The following is an 11806-nucleotide window of genomic DNA, read 5'->3' as shown; positions in this document are numbered from 1 at the left end:
GGGCTTCTTTCAGTCTTCTACTATAGCCTCCCGCCAACCAAAGCCTTGTGAGTGGATTTGGTAGACGGAAACTGAAAGAAGCCCGTCGTATATATGTATATATATATATATATATATATATGTATGTGTGCGTATATGTTTGTGTCTGTGTTTGTCCTCCCAACATCGCTTGACAACCAATGCTGGTGTGTTTACGTCCCCGTAACTTAGTGGTTCGGCAAAAGAGACCGATAGAATAAGTACTAGGCTTCCAAAGAATAAGTCCTGGGGTCAATTTGCTCGACTAAAGGTGCTGCTCCAGCATGGCCGCAGTCAAATGACTGAAACAAGTAAAAGAGTTAAAGAGATGTTTCTCTATTACTGGGGTTCATCTAATATGAACCATACCATGTTCTGATACTTCAATTTTGATCCATTTATACCCCCAATTATTTACTACACTAAAATCCTTACACTGCAATGCCCTTGATCATAAGTCGGTTCATTTAGGGATGACATAAAGCTAAAGAACAACAGCTGAACAATGAGTGGTTATATTTCTGGAGAGATTAGATTTTGATCTCTTCATTATTCTGTAATCTAATGGAACTAGAAAGAAATTATAGCTGTGACAACAACCTAACAATGTTATATTCCATACAGTTCAATGTTGCATACTCTGAAGATATGACTGTTATTTATAAATGTAAAAAAGGTTGGATCTTTTACCTTTTATTTGTTTCAGTGATTGGACTGTGCCCATGCTGCAGCACCACTTTGAAGGGCTCCAGTCAAACAAATCAATCCCACTTCTTATTCTCACTTTTGGTACTTATTCTATCAGTTCCTTTTACTGAACTGCTAAGTTACAGAGAACATAAAAAAATAAAACCAACTCAGGTTGTCAAGCAGTGGTGGGTGACAAATACAAAAGCACACATGCATATATGGTGGACTTCCACACAGTTTTCATCTACCAAATTCACCTGTAAGGCATTGGTCAGCCTAGAGACACTTGCTTGAGGTGTTGTGCTGTGGAACTGAACCTGAAACCATATGGTTGCAAAAGGAACTTCTTAACCATTCAGCCATGCCTGCACCTATAAACGAATTGAAAAGTAAAGTTCAGTTGTTCAAATGATTGTTTATATCTAGTTTGTCAGTATGAAAATGCAAAATATCTACTGTTGAATCTATATTTCTTATGTATCCTCTATATCTTAAATCGTTTCTCTATTATTTCAGAAAATCAGATGACATTGGCATAAGAGAATTTTTTTTTTTTTTTTTTTTGTGGCTGCATCATCAAAATTTATCATCTTTTAAAACTAAAGAAAGATATTACATGAGAGAAGATGTTATGTGAAAGTACTGTGAAATGTTTATTCTGAGTGAGATTATTGTAAACACTGCTCTACTTTATTATCTGAAATATGCTCAAGATAATTTTGCATTCTGATTAAACTTGATAAATTTACAAAGGATTATCTATCAATTTCAAGTATCACAATCAAAAAGAATCCTAATGCTGATATGAGAGGTAAAAAAATGATGGAAAATAAAATATGTGAGAAACAGGTTAAATGTAAAAAAATATCTGAAGGTATTGGTTTTCATGATGAGATGCTGAAAGAGACATCAAAAGCATTTTACCACTGTGATATCTGTAAAAAGTCATTTTCTCAAAAAGCTCACATAACTAGGCACAAACGTATTCATACAGGGGAAAAGCCATATCACTGTGATATCTGTGATAAATCATTCTCTCAAAGATATAGGCTAACTGGCCACAAACGCATTCATACAGGAGAGAAACCATATCACTGTGAAATCTGTGATAAATCATTCTCTCAAAGTAGTGGTTTAACTAAACACACACGTATTCATACAGGAGAAAAACTACATGAATGTAGTATCTGTGGCAAATCATTCTCTCAAAGCCATGGGTTAACTACACATATACGCATTCATACTGGAGAAAAGCCATATCAGTGTGATATTTGTGGTAAATCATTCTCTCAAACAAGTGAATTAACTACTCATAAACACATACATACAGGAGACAAGCCATTTTGTGATATCTGTGGTAAATCATTCTATGATGGAAGTGTTTTAATTACACACAGACGCATTCATACAGGAGAGAAGCCATATCTCTGTGATATTTGTGGTAGATCATTCTCTCAACGCAGTCACTTGACGAAACACAAACGCGTTCATACAGGAGAGAAGCCATTTCACTGTGATATCTGTGATAAATCGTTCACTGGAAGAAGTAACTTAACTACTCACAATCGCATTCATACTGGAGAAAAGCCCTATTGTTGTAATAGCTGTGGTAAATCATTTTCTCAGACAGGTACTTTAACGAGACACAAATGCTTACTTTCAGGAGAAAAAGCCTCATAATTGATTTCTGTAGTATGACATTCTCAAAAAAGTCACTTACCTACATTTGTATATATTCATATGGAAGTGTATCTGTGACGATGTCAAAACTCATTCTAAGAAACAAAACATCTTACATAATCATAAATGTATTCATGTCAAAGAAGATAAGCTGTGTGATAACAACTTGTCAATACTATAATTCATATAGTCTCAGCTATATCTACATTAGTGAAATAGCTGTGATATTTTTAATAAAAGCCAGAAAAGTCCTATATATTTCATGTTACATACTTCCAGAAGAGAGTAAAAACATGATTGATTAATTTGATATTGTGGAGGCGCAATGGCCCAGTGGTTAGGGCAGCGGACTCGCCGTCATAAGATCGCGGTTTCAATTCCCAGACCAGGCGTTGTAAGTGTTTATTGAGTGAAAACACCTAAAGCTCCACGAGGCTCTGGCAGGGGATGGTGGCAAACTCTGCTGTACTCTTTCACCACAACTTTCTCTCACTCTTACTTCCTGTTTCTGTTGTTCCTGTAATTCAAAGGGTCAGCCTTGTCACACTGTGTCATGCTGAATATCCCCGAGAACTACGTTAAGGGTACATGTGTCTGTGGAGTGCTCAGCCACTTGCATGTTAATTTCATGAGCAGGCTGTTCTGTTGATCGGATCAACTGGAACCCTCGACGTCGTAAGTGACGGAGTGCCAACAACAGTGTGGTTAAATAGCCTGGGAATGTATTTTCATAAATGAAAGATAACATTGCAGTTATTATATTACAAATCATCGTCATTTAACGTCTGTTTTCCATGTTGGCATGGATTGGACAGTTTGACAGATGCTTGTAAGCCAGGGGACTGTGCCAAGCTCTACTGTACTGTATGATTTCTATGGCTAGATGTCCTTCCTAATGCCAACCACTTTAGAGAGTGTACTGAGTGCCTTTTATGCGGCACCATCACCAGCAAAGTCACCAAGTAACTTGCAAGGCAAGACCCCCTCAACTGAGTGGGGAGTGATATTGAGCAAGATAACTTTTTACCAGGTGATGAAAGGTTAGGGTATAATAGAGGGATAGAAATATGTGTCTTTCAGTAGAGGAGATACATGGCCACCCCATGTAAAAAAAATGAAAGAAGAGAGAGAGGCAAGATGTGTTGGAGGTGAACCCTCAAGTTACAGAGAGAAAAAATATATATCCCCAGTCTTCCATACATTCTTTCATATATCTTATGGTGTAAACTTATGAATGTATTCTATCAAAGTAATGATTCTCATGTTGGTAAGATGTATATAATTCTCTCATTTTCTTTATAGTATGATTCTTTCAAACCTGATGATTAAATTGAATGTTAGTTTGCAAGCTTCAATATAACTCAGTTGTTTATATAAATTCAAAGTGGATTATGTGATTTATGAATCATCCTCATGACTGGTCTTATCTTGATTCTGTATGCTTATATGTGCTGGACATATCTGCTATACAAGATATCACATTTTCTGTCTTTTGTTATCTTGAGTATTGATCCTATTATCCTTTGTGAATATGCTTAATAACCTGAAATTTAAATAAAGCTGGTTTACTTAAATTATTCTCCTTTTCTTTTATATATAGAACATCTAACCAATGCTTTTACTAACACAGCTGTTTACTTTGAATCTATATAATTTGTTGAAATTATTTGATACCAAATCCTAGATATTAGATGTTAGGCAGTGAATCATATATGCTAATGATTGTGATTATCTTATGAAGATCTGTTGTAACTAGAGACAGTCTGAGGAGTATATATTTCTCAGTTAGATGCAGTTTGAATGTGTACAGAAACTTACATGTAACACTCTTGTTTCTACAATACAAAGGCACAAAAACTAACAAGGAAATAATATTATGTCTCACCCTCTGTAATTTTGGACAATATGTAATTTAAGCACTCAAAGTCTACAAATACTATGCCTCATAATATCAGACGATCTGTCCTGATAACATCATAAACATATCTAGAATTGCACCGCAAAGCATAGACTTCTTCTTCAGAAAATGCTTCATGGCTCATCTACCTAGTGTTCATAATTTTTCTATCGTCTTGGCTCAACAGCCCTCACCGTTTGTTTTTACTGTCTTGTTCTCACTGTCCTGTTCTTGTTAACACTTTCACCCTCCGCAAAAACTCCCAAATTTTATTTAATTTGCTTTGCGGGAAGGACTGTTCCAACGAAGTCGCGTATTGTCCTTGCTTTCGAAATGCAGAGTAGATGAAGTAGGGACAACTGACGAAGGGGTATACTCTTTATGTTGCATGTCTTGTTTCTCTGTTTGTTTGTTTTCGTTGTTTGAAAAAAGTTCGTTTTCTATGTTTTCGTTTCTCATTGTTTAATGTTTTTTTTTTTTTATGTCCTGTACCTATATATGCAGGCAACCACTAAAGACAAACAGCCAGAGGGAAAAAGAAGGTTACAACCAGCCAACTATGCAACACAACTTTCCTCGACTCTATAACTTTCACTAGCTCACTTTCTTTTCTCTTACTACATCGTGCTATCACTACCTATGGTTTAAGAACATGTACACACACACACAAGCCGAAATTAACTCTTTTTTTTTTACCTCGCATGCTTTTCCATTTACTAATTATACATACTAACCTTTCGTGGTTTGGAATATATACAAAGTAACGGTAAATAAATATTTCTTTACAACTTCGATCACTGTTCTTGTTTCATCTTACAAATGGCAAACAACGTATACTATTGCCGTTACATTGGTAACTCAGACTAGAAAGAACTACTTCCTTCTGACGCGACAAGAGCCGTTGCATATCGTTACAACTACCATAACAGGCATCATTACACTGGTGACCACTGGTTCCACCATAACCATACCGTTACAATCGGAGACCCTCGACTGCAACAGAGAACTAACCGTCACGCACACACACACATTGTAGAACTAGCGTGTGCACCTGTCCTTTGGACAGTTTAAGTTGCTCTGGTGGTATTTTCTCACCAAATAATTGAATTACCAAGAAGTTTTATGAGTAGCATGGCAATCTATGTTTCCGATCAACCTAGGAACGGAAAATCAGATTGAAGGTTGATTATTGTGGAGGTTGTTGCACTTTAATGAGCACTGAACATATAAGTTTGCAAGCGATGCAAAGCAGAGCTACTGAAGTGTTTTGGGAGTAGATTACAGATAATGACTACAAAATATAGTTGTTCTGCATGAAAGTGAAATTTCTTGTGAAAAGCAGCCACATGAATCGTGTAATGAAATTGAAGGAAGATGTTGAAACTTCCCCTCTGCGAGTTTATTTTTTTCAACAGCAAAGGGAGTTATTTTTTCGGAGCAATAAGCTAATAAAAGTCCCTTTATTCTGTCTTCCCACATAGCCTGTGCATAAACTAACAGCGAATGCTGCATAAAGTTAAATTGGTATGGAGCTTTCTGAAAGATACATATAGCTTTCGCTAGTGGAAGCAAAACTCTTATTTAAAGGATGAATCATATGTGATTGTTTAAAAAAAGGCTAGAACGACAATGCTAAAATATATTTGAAACAATGGACAACAGTCGAAGTTTACCAAATAAGCATCCTTAAAGTGAAACAACGCATTGGTAGGTAAACAAAGGTATCAACAGATAGAAGAGACCATCACCTTTCAGGTAACTCAGAATAGATAAAGGTAAGCTTATTAAAGTTTAATGCAGTTTAAATATGGAGATGAGATTGTTTGGTATTGGACATTCATCATGTACAGTGTTCCTAGTCAATTTAATAACTGTAGCAGGTGGACAGTCGGAATAAATAAATTGACAAAATCCTTTCACTTTTATAAAGAGATTCAAAAAGTATGGAAGACCCTACATACAAAGCAAATTAAATGAAATTTGTGATTTTTTTTCACTCCCACTCCCCAATCCTGTCCTCTTGGCCCTGTGCCACTGTATCATTGCTTTCCGCTTGCCTCCGACCTGCCTCCACCTGCACACAACCCCATTATATAATATACCTAGCTCTCACTCCCCAATCATGTTCCTCTGTGTCATTGCTATCTGGTATCCCCCCACCCCCACTCCATACATACCCAGGTCTTTCGCCACCTACTTGCACTCTTTAATCACACACCCTTCGCAATATCTTGCCACTTATATTATGGCATTGCCATAATATAATATACCTCAATGGTATGCCCTGGCACTTGCCACCATCTATATCTCTCTCTTTCTTTACTCCACCATCCTATTTATATTCTGATCCCTGCCACCATCTCTATCCTGCTGTCTCCCACTCTCTCTCATCTTCCCCTGCACCTCCTTCAGGTTACGTAACCGTGTATTTCCTTTGCGGTAGCACACCTCTTTCTATCTTCATTCCTGATCTTTCTCTCGCCGGCCGGGTAACCTTCTACTTCCTCTACAGCAAGACACCTGTATCTGTCTCACTATAACCTTTTCATCATCCAACAGAAGATCACCTCCTCCAATGCCTCCTCCCCTCATGGCAGACCGTAGTCTAATAACTGCAACAAGTAAAAAAGGAAAAAAAATTCTAGGATCGATACGTTCTACTAAAGATTCTTCAAGATGGTACCCCATGGCCACAATCTAATGACTGAAACAAGTAAAAGGTGAAAAAAAAGAAACCGAAAAATATAACCGTGGGGCTTTTGTCCGGATCCCACAAAAAATACATGTATATTTTCCATCCAAGCAATACAATATTAAATGTTTATCATAGCTAGAATATCGTTAGCTTCTTCAATCAGAAAAGAATGATTCTATATGTCGTTACCTAAACAGGAACAAAAATATTTCATGTATATTATATCATACCTGCTATGGTGCATAAATTACTGTTTACTGCGAAATATATTTTGTTTCGAATGTATATCTAGTCTTTGAATGGAGCACGAAATTCTAAAATGCATTGAAAAGTAATTGCTATAAGATACAACGAAACAGATATATTATAATTACAACATGTTTTATAGACACGACCGACTTCTGGTCGTTTTTTTCTTCTTTTCATTATTGTAAATAGTTGCTGTTGGTGTTAATAGCTCCTTTGCTTCAAACTACGCGTTTACTATTTTGCATATATAATACGTAAAAATTTTAATCAACATTTGACTTGTAAGAATTGATGTAATATTTTAAAAAAATAAAATTCCAATATACCTCATGTCTTTCAAAATGACATTGACCAAACAACAGTCACTCGAGATATATAGATGCGTCCCTCTCATAAGAAAAAATTAAAAAAACAGTTCTTGATCTCAAACCATTTAGGTATGTTTATTTGGCGACATACATTTAGAAAGAATGGATCTAATGTATTTAACAATATTTTACACTACATTAGTACGTGGAATTATGCTTAATGTCTTTTGTAGTAAAATCTGTTGAAATTGTCAGTAAATTACAAAACAATTACATTTTATATTTCAATGATGCAAAAACGAAAGAAGTAATAATGAACTAATTGTATATAGTGCTCAGATGTACTACAATACAAATAAATAAATAAGACAAATCAACTGGGACCGCGAAAAGTCAGTTATATCAACGAAAATATACAATAATAACATATATATAGTACTTTCGTAATTCGCTACTTTTAGTCAGCAATACTCACTTGTATAAAGAATGATGTAAATGTGTGTGGTATTTGAGAAATATAAACCAAACAACAGATAAAAATAGTCATAAAACTGAAAAAATCAGTTCTAGTACGCATGCATGTATGTATGTTCTATTCTTAATTTTCCGAAACATTCCTGTAAGGTAGGAGCTGGTTTCTAACAAAGATACGAAGCTCTATTGTTGGAATGTAGAAAACATAAACAAATTCACATTTTGAACTTGAGCAAAGTTTTGCCTACAGATGTATTGCAATCTGGCTGGTTTATTTCTTTTTCTGACATCCCCGGCTTATCCAGATTGAACGTAGGCATAAGTGCATCAATTATTGTTATAAATATTAATTCATTAGCTGAGTATAGAGATTAGAGGTTTCGAAGCAGTTGTCATTAAGATTTCTCAAAATGTAAGATATATATATATATATTTAAAGGGAAACAATTCTTATTACATCCCTTTTCCTTTCTGTAATATTGCCCTTCGTATATTGATCTATTATAACCCATTCACGTCTATCAAATCAGAGTCTTGGTGAAGGATTGGCGCAGTGCAATACGAACTCCTCTTTCTTCAGTATAGCCAATACAGAGAATGAATAGTCGAATTAATTCACAGGCGATAAACAAAGTATCAACCAAGTACTTGACTTCTATTTTTATATTTCCCCCGTATGATTGAAAGTTAACCTCAGTGGGATTTGAACTCGGAGCATAAAGAAGCAGAACAATTATCGCTTTCTACTCTACACTCTAACTACTCTATCAATTCACCCGGAAGGTGGAAAGATGAAGCTAAATATCGCATGCGTTATCAGGCTACGAGCGTTGTCATCAAGTCAACAATGATCAATAAAATTTACGACCGTCCAGTCTTTTATTTCAGCTATGTATCTACATTATTTATCATATTCCAGCTAAAATTCAAATATTAAAGTTTAGCCGTCACTTGCAAGCGAATATGACCTGGTAGCTCTCTCATAAATATGCGAACTGCGTGTCATTCTTAGCAGAGACAAATAATAAGCCTTGATAATCAATCCTAAGAGGACATCTTTACAAAACTCTCCAGGAGTGCGGAAACTGATGAGTTGACAGTGGAATTGTATGTGAGAGAAGTTTAAAAATTACTGATGCAATGAACGACCGATCTTCCCCTTGTAAGACAATCTGATCTATGTAATTGATTAGTTGAACTGAAAGTTTATACTTCTAAAGGTTGTAAGCTGGATGAATTCGTACAAATTCTAGGACAGGGATGACTTGTAAAACTTTATTTATTACAAAACTTAATTGGACGTTTCTGGAACTGCAAGGATGAGTTAGCACGTTTCCAGGGTGTACAATTATATCGCTAAAAACGTTGTTCTATTAGCAATGGGACGATAAATGTTCAACACGTGTTACATTTAGGTTGCTTTCTCTGCATACAATAGAAGTTACTGTACTGTTCAACAATCTAGTCTTAGCAGACAAAAATGTTGATCTTTCTACACAAACAAGCGGATCAACGAATTGTAATCCACTTACTACTGAAACAGTTTACATAAAAAAAGAATTAGTAAAAAAAATCCACATGCTACTGTCACATGCGATGGAAGAATTAAATGTAAGCAGTCTTGCCTAGAAAGATTGCATATGGTTAATTTAATGTTAGATGCCTATCGATGTTAGATACCTATCGATGTTAGATACCTATCGATGTTAGATACCTATCGATGTTAGATACCTATCTAGAACTTGCTCTGATCGTTTTGCTGTGTTGTTTACGTTGTGGTATATTAGAATTTCACAAAGGTTATGAAGCAACACAGAGGGGGGCTCTACGTGGTCGCTCAACCTGGTAGAAATAGTGGGTAAATTTCCCAAAAGAGGACACATTGGATAACGGTGTTTCTTCATACTACGACTATATACTCGGAAGATTATGCAAACCAAAGTCAGTGGTTACAATACAAACACGAATGCCGTTAAATTTTATAAAGAAGCATACAACACTTGTTTGTTTCTTTATAAAATTTAACGGCATTCGTGTTTGTTTTTCATCCTCTTATTTCGGCTTGCATAATCTTCTCCGTTTATAGTCGTTGTATGAAGAAACACAATTATCCAACGTATCCTCTTTTGGGAAGAGCATTGAACAGTGTGAGATACTTTCAGACGGCATTGTAATAGTATTTCGTCACATGTTTGTAAAAAGGGACAGTATGATTAATAGCTTCGTAAAATCTGTCAGATAAATACTTATACACGCTACATTGAATTCAAATCTTTGCACAAGACCAGCAATGTTTTGGAGGGGTGAAGTCGATTATATCGACCCAAGTGTTCAACTAGTACTTATTTTATCGACCCCAAAAGGATAAAAGGTACAGTCGACCTCAGTGGCGTACATATACACAAAGTATTATCATTTCTTTATATCCACTGGGCTATTAAGGCTATCAGTTGGTTCATTAACTTTGTATGTGATACCTCTTGACTGCAAAGACTTATTGCTATTGCGCTACTCTTAATACTTCTAGAATACTCCTTGGAAGATGTTCAACTGATATTGTTTTCGAATCTAAAGTAATTGTAAATTCACTTTCAAAGACATCTGCAAACTGTTCTAATACACTTTCACAATTTGATACGCATGAGTTCCTCCAGTAAGTATGAAGCACGTGTAATTAGTGCAGTCCTTGTATCAATGGTAGTTACTTCATCTGCAGGTGTCATTGTATGACCTGAAAATAACTGGTCTTTCTTCCATATTAGTAACTTCCATATATGACCCAGATATAACTGGTGGTTTTTTCTGTACTGGCAACTTCCAATAACTGATTACCAAGCCAATGGTAGTGCATTGCGTTGTTTGCTTATGTCGAAGAGCATCTCATGTTTATCACCTCTCATTGATAATGCGCATTGTCTTGGAATACCCATTGAAATTAATCAGAACTTTAAATCTATGTTGAGATACTAATCAAGAACATAGAGGAATAAAACAATTTAACGTGCTAATCAGTGATTCTGATTTTTTTAGTTCACAAGTCCATCACAACATTCAACTGTTTTGTTTACTCGCACTAGCTATTTCCTATATTTGAAATTAACTTGGAAATTCAGATGTATCAACTATTGATTTGTAGTGTACATTGGGTTCAACAATGTCATCATTTTGCAGGATTGTCAATTTGTCACCTTATTCAGATTTTGTACTAAAGTATTCTTCATTTTTGTGGTGGTTAAAAGCGTACTCTGTTCGTCAGAAATGAGAAGATACAGATTATTGGATTATGATATATTCCCCGGGATATGCTATGAATCGTTACGTCATATTTACTTTTTTCAGGGTTGAATTCAGCCTACAACCACCCCAAGTAGAACAAAAGTGTGGTTTATCAAAGATGTCTTTATTCGGTGACATGTTCAAGATTCCTTCACTAATATTTATGATTAAGATTTTAAATGCAATGGCGGGCGCATATGAACTTCACATTGGTTTGTATAAGTTAGTGCTTAGGTTGAGTTAGTGTTTAGTCTAAGAAGTTTTTAGCTATGCTGATTCTTAATCCAAATTTCCAAAAGACTTTGATCACACCCTTAATTTATCTGGTACATGCCTGGTAACGTTATTATTGATTTCTAATCTATCATCACAATGATAACGGGTTTCAGATTTCAGTTTGCATCTGAAGAGTGAATTATAGAGATATCACATAACATCACAAAAATACTTGTAGCATATCCACTAATTATATATATATATATATGCATATATATGCATATATATATATATATATATATA

At 35.4% G+C, this 11806-nt stretch overlaps 1 protein-coding gene across 1 annotated transcript in view; it reads left to right on the top strand.

Moving 5' to 3' along the window:
* LOC128248700 (zinc finger protein 724-like) overlaps nucleotides 1-3962 on the top strand; it is a 6635-nt gene extending 2673 nt beyond the window's left edge. Inside the window, exon 2 of the mRNA XM_052970447.1 lies at nucleotides 1225-3962. Within this exon, the coding sequence (XP_052826407.1) occupies nucleotides 1513-2388 (876 nt within the window). The 5' untranslated portion in view covers nucleotides 1225-1512 and the 3' untranslated portion in view covers nucleotides 2389-3962. The remainder of the gene's footprint in view (nucleotides 1-1224) is intronic.
* The last annotated feature ends 7844 nt before the right edge of the window (nucleotides 3963-11806 follow it).

Source organism: Octopus bimaculoides, chromosome 9 (assembly GCF_001194135.2).
Source record: "Octopus bimaculoides isolate UCB-OBI-ISO-001 chromosome 9, ASM119413v2, whole genome shotgun sequence".
NCBI lineage: Eukaryota > Metazoa > Mollusca > Cephalopoda > Octopoda > Octopodidae > Octopus > Octopus bimaculoides.
The sequence above is the reverse complement of the archived record's forward strand: the minus strand, read 5'-3'. Positions and strand labels throughout refer to the sequence as shown.